Below are 12209 nucleotides of genomic sequence, written 5' to 3'. Positions count from 1 at the left end.
ACACTTTTTTTTTCCTGAAAAGGTTCTCAGAACACAGGTCGAAGTTCGCCGCCTCCTGGTTACGTTCCTGAACGGCAGCAGAGGATTGCCCGGCAGGGTTCGTACACCAGCATCAACAGCGAGGGGGAGTTCATCCCAGAAACCAGCGATCAATGTGTGAGTCATGGCTTCAGCGCTAACAAAGCAAACGTGCCCCGAGACAGGGCGGTCTGCTCTAAGCTGGTAACATAAACAGCTTTTCTTTAGAGCCTTAAATGGCTTTACTCGTTAAAGCAGGACTTGGTAATCTGAGAAAAATAACTTGGTTTCTAAAGCACGTTACTTCACAAGAATAAACTTTCCTAAGAGGAAACAGAAGGAGTGTGTACCCTGTCTCTGTCACATTTGCTGCTTACAGCACATCAGTGTGCAACTTAAAGCTCCTCCTTTGCAGAGTGTAGTAATAAAGTCACGATTGGATTCATTTAAACTTTCAAATGCAGTTAATCTATTCTGCAAAATTGCAAAGTGAAGCACCACAAGATACGTTTGCTAGAAATGTAAACCCTCACCACTGCTAAAGACAGTTTAGATTATGCTTAAAGCTGCTGTAAAGCATTTATTTATTTATTTTGGTTTGTATTGGACAGGTGCTGGATCCCTGGAGCAGCGCAGAAAATTCAGTTTCCGGAAGCTGCCAGTCTCTGGATAGCAACTCGGAAAGGTAACAAGCAAACTCGGCCTATTGAATTAAAATCTCACCCCAACCGTTCATGCTTAGAGATGGGTACCTTTCACATTTGAACCGATACCTGGTACCATGGATTTGGTACCGTTACTTAACGGTACCTATTTTCTATACTTTTGTTTGTTTATATAGTAATAAATGTTAGTTTATTAATAAAATCTCTAAATTTTGAAATTTAACATATTTATTTCCTAATATATAAACTTGTTTGGATCTACAAATGAACCTTATTATTAATTTACATTGCCTCAATCCACATTTTTACCAAAACAGCATTTATCAGAGGCAGAGAGTGAACGAGGTGAATACGGGATTGAAGCCGTGTGTGAATAAAATTCAGGGAATTGTTATAGGGCAACAGTTTCATAGAATAAAAATTATATTTAAAACATATTTTTCTTTGTAAATCAGGAGACATTTGCAGTGAGGGAACAGAGAGGCTCTCCTCTCTGCTCTGACTGCAGGATGAGGCGGCAGCTGCCTGTGAGACAGCGCTGAGGGAAGCGGGAACGCGCTCACAGCCACACTCGCCGCTCTCTCAAGACTATAACTGCACAACGATCGGTGCTTTTACGGGAAGTCACAAATAACAGAAGAAAGTCGCTACGTTTTCCGCTAGTCGCTTTTTTTAAAAAAAGGTCGCTGGATGGGTCTGAAAAGTCGCCAAATATAGCGGGAAATTCACTAAATTGGCAGCAGTGACCAGGCACTTCCTCAGATTAGAAGTATTCCCGCCGCTGGCCTTGAACTTCGGCTCACAAGTATCGCAGCGAGCGTAATCTGCAGCGCGTTTTGAAAAGTTTGGCCAGATTTTTGACCGCTTTCTATCAGCCGCGTTTGCTTTGCTTACTGGACCACACTGCAAAAACGGATTTAAAAATAAGTAAAGTGTGCTTAAAATTTGTGTTTTTGTCCTAGATTTGAGCAGGTAAATAAGATTATTTGCCAATATAATGAGTATTTTGACCCCTAAAATAAGATAATTAGTTATACTGCACTGGAAATAAGATCATGGAGATGAATTGTTCCTATTTTAAGTGCAAAAATCTTATTCTATTGGCAGATCATTTTATTTACCTGCTCAAATCAAGGAAAAATACACTAATTGTAAGAACATTTTACTTACTTTTGGTCCAGTTTTTGCAGTGCAGCGGCTACTGCAATGCTGCGTTCATGTTCGGCATGGAAAATCGCCCACTCTTCCACTCCCAAAGTGTCACAGTGAGGCGTTTAGGTACCGAAACATGGAACCGTTAGATTTACGTGAATCGGTACCCTGCGGTACCGACAGGATTCGCTCCCCAGTCCTATTCATGCTCCCACTCAGGAAGATCCCACTTCATGCAAACGTTAATCCTTTTTCATCTACAATTCCATAATGTTTGGCTGATTTAATATGATGGTTTACTTTATCTCCTGCAGCCCATCAATGAGGAAGTCTCGCATGCACAGAGCCAAGAGTTACCCAGATAACCGGCAAGAGTTCTCAGGTGAGAGCCGAATCTAAAGTTTTAACTTTAGGATCTAATCACGAAAGGGCCGGTGCTAAAATCAACACACATGCTAGCGTTTTATTTTTGAAAGCCATCTGATGTTGTTGACTTTAACTGATCATCTGTTGTTGTTTTTTTTATTACGGCAACACTCTGAGGGTTTTTCAAGCTGAGGGTACAGCAAAAATTATCCGAACTACGAGGTCAAACCGTTTACATGCGCCTTACACGCGCTGACCTTTAAATTGTATCTGCTTTCAGACCGAGAAAATCATGTGTATGACAAGGTAGCAGGGAAGGGAGGCACCTATCCTCGTAGGTATCACGTTTCCCTACATTACAAAGACCACAGTGAAGGTAAGACAAGTGTCTTTGATGCGTTCATCAGCGACTGTTTTTTTTTTTTTTTTTTTTCTTTCTCATGTTATGTTAATCTTAGAGACTGCTCTCCTTGTCATCCTCCAGGTCGCCGAACATTTCCACGCATCCGTCGTCCCCAGGGAAACCTGTTTACTCTGGTGCCCTCAAGACGATCGCTCAACGGCAGCGAGGAGAGTCTGGGCAGCAGGCAGCAGGTCGACGCACAAGGCAGGCTGCGTCCACATGATCGTTCTGTTGCCCACAAGTGTAAGTCCTGATCTGGCTGTTAAAATATTCAGGGGGGATGGTGTGAAAAAATCTCCCAAATCCACCTTGGTCTTATTATTGTCTTCTGAGGCCTTCCTCTTCTTTTCTTAAACTTGTAAGACAGTTCGCTTCCTGTGACTTTCAGCCATGTTCAAAGTTTACGATAAGAGCAGCGGAGCGACAATGAACGGCTAACATCGAAGCTAACCGCTAAGCTAACCGCTAAGCTAACTGGATACATAAACGCTAGAAGTGTGCAGCATGAGGAAACTAGCACGCACACTGGCGTTACGCGAGCGCGCCACAATGATTGGCTTGTGAGACAACCAATAGATAAGATGATCTCGCCCAGAACTAAAAGCTGGGGGGAAAAAATGTCCACTATACCTTTTAAGCGATATAGGGAAAAAAAAGTATGTACTGCAAATTATACCTTAATCTTTGACCTTTTGATCTCCAAAGACACCCTGCAGTGCCGGTGATTTGAAGATTTTCTAATCTAAATACAATAGTAGTCTAGACAAAATACCAAATAATTGTTGTCATAATGCCAAAAAGAGCTCATCAGATTTGACTTTCACAAGTGGAGCAGAACTGCTTTTGCCATAGTGCTCCGCTTGATTTATGAATGTGAATAGTTTTATTATGATTCATGCGGGGAATATCTCAAATGATATGGACACTACAATGGGAAAGTAGGAGAGCAAAGAAAGAACAAGATGAAAATAGAAAAGGTGAAAGAAAGAGGAGATAAAAGGAAGAGAATGACAAAACAATTATTGAAAAAAACATGTACTTCGTTTAATTGAAAATCTGCAGTTCCTATATCGTCCACGAGGGGCGCTGTGTTTTAATTAGCAGATTAAGCTTCAGGTGTGGAAAAATTTAAATCATTTCTTAATTTTTATCTGTGTGATGTATTTTGTCATGTAGGACAGTGTTTTTAAGTTCCAAAAAATGTGAATAAATGTTTTTCAATATTGTATAATCACTGTGATCAGTTCTTATGCATAATGCACAAGTAAATGTTTAACTGAGTAAAAGTATTGTTGAAATTGCACATAATTTTCTTAAAAACGCTGAGGTTATTCATAATATATTGTGTAAAAGTGAAATTAATTTAACATAAGAATCAACAACAAGTCCACGTTTATTAGTTCTATTTAATCTTGCAATGAGTTTACTCATGTGGCCCTCTTGAGATCAGATTAAGCTGTATGCGGCCCCTAAACCAAAATGAGTTTGACACCCCTGCTCTAAACTGTACTTTAACTGTATCTTTGCCCCCCCCCCCCCCCAAAAGAAATGCTCTTGATTTATTTCCACAGACTGCTGTGATGTTTTTTTTTTAAAAATAAATGAGAAGCATTAAAACATTAAAGCCAAATGTAAACCAGTTTATTATTTAAAATAAAAGCTCTTGACGATGCAGTTTAATCAGACAAAATTGTACATATTGAGACTTTGTACATTTCATTAACATGGAGGTTCTTTAAAGAAGCATTTACTGGGAATATTTTTTTAAATTCAATTCAATTTTATTTATATAGCGCCAATTCATGACACATGTCATCTCAAGGCACTTTACAAAGTCAGACTCCATCAGATCCTCCAGGTTGGTGAGAAAGTTTCCTCTCTAAGGAAACCCAGCAGGTTGCATCAAGTCTCTCCAAGCAGCATTCACTCCTCCTGAAAGAGCGTAGAGCCACAGTGGACAGTCGTCTGCATTGTTGATGGCTTTGCAGCAATCCCTCATACTGAGCATGCATGAAGCGACAGTGGAGAGGAAAACTCCCCTTTAACAGGGAGGAGAACCTCCTCCAGAGGTATTTTACGTGCCTTTATAAAAAAAGTTGGATTGGATCTGGAAGAATACATTCACATGTTAAAGTGAACAAAAATGGACTAAACTTTGATTTAAAGTTGGTGTAAAAACTTGAAAAATCCGACTGCCAAGTGAGAAACATGTTTTGTTTTTTTCTCTCAGCTCCCAGTGCCCCGGTGACGTGGCGTCGGGGGAAGCTTTTAGGCCAGGGTGCGTTCGGCCAGGTTTACCTCTGTTATGATGTGGATACAGGGAGAGAGCTGGCTGCCAAGCAAGTCCAGTTTGATCCTGACAGCCCCGAGACCAGCAAGGTGAGTTGGTCGCTGGGTGTACAGGAATGGGATGGAAATCTAAATTCACTTAATGCATTGTTCCGCTTAAAGGTTTCTGCTTTGCTGTTGCCAGAACGTTGTTTTATCTCCTGATCAAAATAACATCATCGGTACGTCGGATGGATATGCAGTGACTGAATAAGTGGAATGCATCGTAGAGATTATCTTCCCGCCCCCCCTCATATCCCCCTCTTTCCTTTTTAATGTCTTTTCCTGTTTGCCGAAGAGAAAACATGCACTGTCACTTCCTGTATCCTCGAGGTGCTGAGTAGAGTAGTGGCCATAGAGGGTCAGTACTGCCTTGACCTGCAGTCACCCTTTCACACCCCCACTCCCACCCCCGGCTCGTTGCAGATCCGAATCAGTTGTTACTCCAAACTGGCCTCTGTGTTGGGACTTGGGGATTACTTGGTGTCTCCTTGACTTCCCTTTCTGTCCTCTGTCTCTGCTGTGGCCTCATTTTCAGAGGTAAACACAGGAACTGCTTTAGGAAAACTCTGCTATCGGCTTTCAGCGACTCACTTCTGTGCTTTTTTCTTTATTTTTTTTGGTCGTGATCAGAAATAAGTATGCTGTTCAAATGTTCATGGTTGCGTTTGCTCCTGTCTTCCATTCCTGCTCATTACTGCTATCCGGCAAGCTTTACGCTTAATTTTAGTCCATTTTTCTAACCACCAGTGTGTAATTTCCGCTCATGCTAATGTCTTTATTACAGGAGGTTAGTGCTTTGGAGTGTGAAATCCAGCTTCTGAAAAATCTGCACCACGAGCGCATCGTCCAGTACTACGGCTGTTTGAGGGACCACAACGAGAAAACGCTCACCATCTTCATGGAGTTCATGCCAGGGGTGAGTTTTTGTGGTCGAGCAATCACGGGTTTAATTGGGGTGAGAAGCAGTCATTCATTTTGCAGCTTAAAATTAAACTTCATTCTCGATATTTAGTTTCATTGCTCAGAAGAGTAATAAAACATCCTATAAATTGTATCCTGCAAACACAGAATTGACATCGTATACTTTCATAGGCAGTGTAGTTATTAAAGAGTAAGAGGATAAAGCTTAAAGAAGGTTGCCAATTATTTTTCTAACTCCTATTAACCATGTTTCCTCTCCAGTACTTGTACAGACCTCAATTATGTTTAGGATGAAAAAGGATCATTAAAAGTTTTAAGTGATTTTCTTACTTAAACACTGCCAAAATGATTTAAAGTGAAGCTGAATCTAATTTATTTACTTTCTTTTACTTTTTTTTTTAGGTATCACATTACACATGTCAGCTTAAATAATAATACATATGATTTAGCAATGGTATCAAGGTGTTACACGATTGTATCTGTTGCTTTATGTCTGTTGGTTGTGCTGTTCTTTTTGCATCTCTTTCCAGGTGATGGAGCAGACAGAGGAAGTTTTATCATTCTCTTCCTTTTATCTCTTCTTTCTTTCACCTCTTCTTTCTCTTTTTTTTCTCTTCTTGTTTTTCTTTTACTCTCCTACTTTCCCATTGTAGTGTCCATATAATTTGAAATTCTCCCTGCAGGAATCACAATAAAGCTATTTACACGCACAAATCAAGCGGAGCATTATGGCGAAAGCTGTTTGCTCCACTTGTGAAAGTAAAATCTGTCGAGCTCTATTTGGCATTAAGATATAAATTTTTATTGCCACATTGCTAGACAGGACACTGGGAGAAAAAAAAAAAAAAAAAAGTGAAGCTGAATCAAGGATGAATCCCGTTAAGATGTTGAGAAAACAGTAACTCAGATCATGACTCCATCAGGAGCGAAAGCCACCAGCTAAAGTAACGCAAACTCAAAACAATACAGAGAAAATGAGGAAATAATTTCCTTTGATTAGACCTGTGAGTCTTTTGCATATGACAGTCATTAGCGTTTTGTAACTATTTTCACATTTGAACTTCTTTGCAGCTGTTTAGACAGCATCTACAATATCCTTGTGCTGTTCGTCCGAGTCGTTGGTATGTAAGTTGTTCTGTCCACAGACAAATGCACGTCGTCCTATTCTTCCATAATAACCCATTTTCATGGTCTGAATACATTCAGCAGCCTCAATGCATGATCTTAGCTAAGCAACAAAAACTCTAATTAGTCCAAACAACCACGCAAAAAATAAAACAATCTAAGGCAACGTTACAATCTGATTATAGCAGAGGGTAAATGTTTTGTACTGAAGCTCTTATCCCAGTTTAAACTTAAATATAAAAGTATTTTATTCTAAATTAAGAAAATAATAAAAAACAAGAGTTTCCTTTAAGAATGTTTCTTGAAGGTACATAATAACGTTGTTTAACATTTTTTAAATTTATGTCAGTAGCTCACTCTGGTTGCATGCAAAGTTTTTCTGAAAGATTATAATGACCTGCCGGCGTATTGGTTATTATTTTTGCCGTTTTACACTTTGTTTTTGCTCAGTTTGTTGGTTAAAAAAAAAAAAAAAAAAAAAAGCCCTTTGTGTATATTTATAATAACTGAAATACGACGCTGTGCGTGTGCAGCATGGGATAAACCAGGAACCAGATAACGGCTATTAGCATTTCTGCACTTAAAATAGGAACAACTCATCTCCATCATCTTATTTCAAGTGCAGGATGTCTAATTATCTTATATTAGGGGTCAAAATACTCATTCCATTGGCAAATAATCTTATTTACCTGCTCAACTCAAGGAAAAATACACTAACTTTAACAACATTTTACTTATTTTTTGACCCGTTTTTGCAGTGTAGTAAGTTAATTCAATATGAAAGTTACGTTTATTTTGGCCTCATGTTAGAAACAGAGCGGTGTAGTCCAGCTACTCTGTCCTCCTCACAGAGACGGATAAAAAGCTGTGTAAGGTGACCAGATTTGATTTCTCTGATGAAAACTGGGGACGTCTCTAATTTTGTTAAGCGCAGAATCTTTGCCTGGGGGTTTGGTCTGTTTTGTCTGAACTACAACGCTGACGGGGCGGGGAAGGTGCGTTTGGCATAACTCTTCTACTACGTTGGGACGGCGGCAAGACCGGCTAAATGCCTCATGTTGCACTAAACTTTTTTTACTCCATCATGATAAATTGAAATAGGGGACATTTCTGGGAACCCGTCGGAGGGACGCAGTTGTATTACACACTTGGGAGGAATATGTAATGCGTTTTATAATCCGGTGCACCTAATGGTTTGAAAAATACAGTAGATTAGAATATTATTATTGTGAAATTTTGGGTTTATTATATTTAGATTTTAAAAGGATTCGTAACCCTTAAATGTTTTCACATTTTGTCACATTACGACCAAAACATCTATTTAGTATGTTTTGATTCTATATAATAAAGATACATGCGTACATCTGCACAGTAGATTTGATTTAGGGCCACACTTTTCAATTTGTTTTTGCAAAAAGCCTGAAAATCCATGTATCCTTTCCCTTTTAATAAATTAAATGCAAAAAATGTGGTTGAAACATCACAAAATACTAGAATGTTCAAACTATAAAGATATACTGTATTTTTCTGCGCTACTGTCGACATTTATTGTAACTGATCGTGACGATACTTGTGGAACACGGTGCTCTCTCTGGCTTCTTCAAGCTCGGTTAATTAAGGACTTTTTGTATTAAAGCAATGCTTTCTTCCCCTCAGGGTTCAGTCAAAGATCAGCTGAAGGCTTACGGGGCCCTGACAGAAAACGTTACACGGAAATATACAAGACAGATTCTGGAGGGGATGTCCTATCTTCACAGTAACATGATCGTGCACAGAGACATCAAAGGTAGTCGTGTTTAAACACACGGATCTGAAGATTTCGTTATTCAGAAGTTAATCAAATGCTTCTCAGCCTAAGATATCATTTTTGAAACTGCTTTTATTTATTTATTTTTTTAGGTGCCAACATCCTGCGGGATTCGGCAGGAAACGTGAAGCTTGGAGATTTTGGTGCCAGCAAAAGGCTGCAGACCATCTGCATGTCTGGAACCGGGATCCGCTCTGTGACCGGCACCCCCTACTGGATGAGTCCGGAGGTGATCAGCGGAGAGGGCTACGGCAGGAAAGCTGATGTCTGGTAAGACGTGCGGCTTAGATAAAGCGATCGGTGCGTGACGTCATCACATTGTAAAAGCATTGAGACACAGCTGATCATCTAAAACGGCAGAACAGAAACTGAGACGTTGGAAGTTTGCGGCTGTTAAACATTTCTTATGCTGCGACGCATTCGTTGGATGTCAGGCTTAACAGAGACCAATGATGTTGTAGTAATCAATGGTACTTAATTATATAGAAGTTATATTGGATAAATGTTTCTACTTTCAGGTTTGTCAAGGCAAGGCAAGGCAAGGAAAATTTATTTGTATAGCACATTTCAGTACAGGGACAATGCAAAGTGCTTTACATGATTAAAATACAAGACAAAAACAGAGAAAGCAAGTAGGAATAAAATGCAGAAACAAAATAGAACATGGAAAAAAAAAAGAAACTAAAAGCAAAGTTAAGAGTTGTTTCCATTGTTTTTTTTAAACTCCAGACTTACTAAAGCTCTCTTTGTCGCACTCATTGCCCTTAACTTTTCTTTTAGGGAGAGGACGGTGTCATCTCATTATTATTCGGTCTACTTTATTTTGATATGAAATCCCAGTAAAATGTAACTAATATTGAGGAATTTTTTTTTTTTTAAACATTACCATATTTGTAGGACTATAAGGCGCACTTAAAATACTTAAATCTTCTACAATATTTATAGTGCGCCTTATATCTGATTATCGTTGTGCTTACTGACTGATTTTATTTGGTACAATGCTCTCAAAGATCTGTTAAAATATGTAATGTATGACTTTAGTTGGCAACAAAGCCGCTCATCTCAATGGATATTCAGAGTATTATGGTACACTGTGTCACTACCTGATAGGACCCCTGAGCTGTCTACAAGACTGCCTGACTGTAATGTAGAAACTAGAAGTGCATTCATGTAAGGCGGTCTGCGTTAGCAACAATAAACCTAGTAAGTTAATTCAATATAAAAGTTATGTTTATTTTGGCTTTGTCAGAAATAGGACAGTGTAGTCCAGCTACTCTGTCCTCCCGACAGAGACGGACAGAGAGCTGTGTAATTCTGTTTTGTCATCTTTTACGCAGCACTTAAATTTATTTCTCGTAGGGGTTCTCCATGAAGGTTGAGAAGCACATGCAACAAGACACTTGGATTTTAGCGTTTCTGCATTAAAAGGACAAAAAAACATGAAACATCATCGTTTTATCTGGCTTCTTTACAGTAAAAACAGTAACGTGTGAAATAAACAGAGAGGTCTAAATTCCCCCCGACCTGCTGAGAACACAGATCGAAAACAGAGCGATGGCAGGTCGAAACATGCGTGGAAAGAGTCTCGGTCATTTGTTTATGTCCCTGGAAATAGTAACTTAGAAATAGTGTGCCGTTCTGCATTCTGCTGACATGATTAACCGATTGCCAGTCAGACAAGTCATTACAGATCTGGTATCCTCAGCTTGTTGTTGGCCCAGAGCGCTGTTTCCCTCCCAACAGTTAAAAGAAGTTCCCTGCATGAACCCTGAACCAAAGGCATTCCTTCATAACGTTGGTGTTGTGGTATTCAGATGAAATATGTGATCTTTGTTTCTGCTTGTCACACTGCAGCGGTAACAACTTTGCACGTCTTTTTTTTTCTTTTTTTCTCTCTTGCAGGAGCCTCGGTTGCACCGTGGTTGAGATGCTCACAGAAAAGCCTCCGTGGGCAGAATTTGAGGCCATGGCGGCGATATTCAAGATCGCCACCCAGCCCACCAATCCGCTGCTCCCCCCACGTGTCTCTGACCAGACGCGGGACTTTATCCGCTGCATCTTCGTGGAGGCCAAACACAGGCCGAGTGCAGAGGAGCTGCTCAGGCATCCTTTCTCCCAGATACAGTGCTGAGATGTGCCGCGGTCCTGAACTGTCGCCGCGGGCGGGCGTTGCACCGGCGCCTCGCCGAGCAAAGCGCAGACCTGTGAGTGACGGCGGTGCTAAGTGCACTGATCCTCCTTCACCATCATATGCTTCAAAGGAGACCCAGCCTTCACGCACAGGAACTGAGAAAACTGAAATTTTAGTGCCAGCATGTGCTGTTCCAAGAGTGTCCACCAGGGGGAAACACAGATTTACTTATCAAGTCTGCTCATTTTCACAAAAAAAAAAAAAAAAACTCACTTCAGAGGAAGCATCATCAAGTCACGGTTCATGCAACTGTTTTGACCATTCTTGTTTACATTCATTTCTTTTGCATTTTTTAAAAAAAAATATGCATGCCGTCCTTAAATTGTCCAACATACAACCACAAAGCTGTGCACTGTTTTGAACCTGCGGCGGGCTTAAACTTCGAGTGTGCCAAAGAGGTTTTTTTACACAATGTCTGCAGACTACAGGTGGTTCTTTAAGCTACTTCACATTTTCTTGTTTTCAGCCTCTCCAGATCAACACATATCAAGGTATTAGACCCGGTAAGCTCTTTTTTGTGTGTTAAAGGGGTCATGCATCAAAGCTAGTGGGACCAGTAATTAATTCTGTGAATTATTATTACATTTCTGTAGACATAACACCCTTCCCAAACCTTCTAACTGTGGGTAGCCTCGCTTAAAATAAGCAAGGCTGGATCTTTTTAATAGTGACAACAGAAACATTATTTTTTATCTGATAACGGCTTCAGACTTAAGGTTTTGGTATAAAATAAATGCCAATGTCTAGGATAAATAAATGAGATATTCATAGATATAGTATTCTTTACTTTTTTACCTTAGAGTAATTCCAGAAAAGGATCAAATGATTAATTTTTCCAGTTTGCCAGTTAAACAACTGATTATTTTTATAGATGTTACAGGGAAGTAACGCCATAGAGTCGCTATAAATTATCCAATTTGGAAGAAAAAAAATGTTTCAGCACTTTTTAGAACATCCTTTTGTTCATCCTACTGAATCAAACCTTTTAATCTTTCAAATAGATTAAGGAAAAATAAGTATATTGGGGCCGGTGTTTGTGTGCAGGCCTGAGTTAGAGCGTCTCTGACTGCAGCTCTTCAGTATTTACTGTCTGCCAAGCTGCCAAAATGTATGAAAATGTTACATTTAAAAAAAAAAGATACTTTTAGTTTTGTGCAAACTTAAAAAACAAAAGTTTATATATTTTTTTTTGTCTTCACTGTGTGTCTGGCCCAAACATTATTGACTGAT

General features: G+C 39.6%; 1 protein-coding gene across 1 annotated transcript in view; it reads left to right on the top strand.

Annotated features, from left to right (window-relative positions):
* map3k3 (mitogen-activated protein kinase kinase kinase 3) overlaps nt 1–11087 on the top strand; it is a 31082-nt gene extending 19995 nt beyond the window's left edge. Inside the window, exons 8-17 of the mRNA XM_036147740.1 lie at nt 23–156; nt 630–703; nt 2150–2217; nt 2482–2577; nt 2686–2847; nt 4835–4983; nt 5720–5851; nt 8638–8767; nt 8881–9058; nt 10691–11087. Of these exons, the coding sequence (XP_036003633.1) occupies nt 23–156; nt 630–703; nt 2150–2217; nt 2482–2577; nt 2686–2847; nt 4835–4983; nt 5720–5851; nt 8638–8767; nt 8881–9058; nt 10691–10919 (1352 nt within the window). The 3' untranslated portion in view covers nt 10920–11087. The remainder of the gene's footprint in view (nt 1–22; nt 157–629; nt 704–2149; nt 2218–2481; nt 2578–2685; nt 2848–4834; nt 4984–5719; nt 5852–8637; nt 8768–8880; nt 9059–10690) is intronic.
* Nucleotides 11088–12209: the final 1122 nt, after the last annotated feature.

This window comes from Fundulus heteroclitus, chromosome 16 (assembly GCF_011125445.2).
Source record: "Fundulus heteroclitus isolate FHET01 chromosome 16, MU-UCD_Fhet_4.1, whole genome shotgun sequence".
In the NCBI taxonomy this organism is placed as follows: domain Eukaryota; kingdom Metazoa; phylum Chordata; class Actinopteri; order Cyprinodontiformes; family Fundulidae; genus Fundulus; species Fundulus heteroclitus.
Note: the sequence above shows the minus strand (reverse complement) of the source record. Positions and strands in the feature narration are given on the sequence as shown.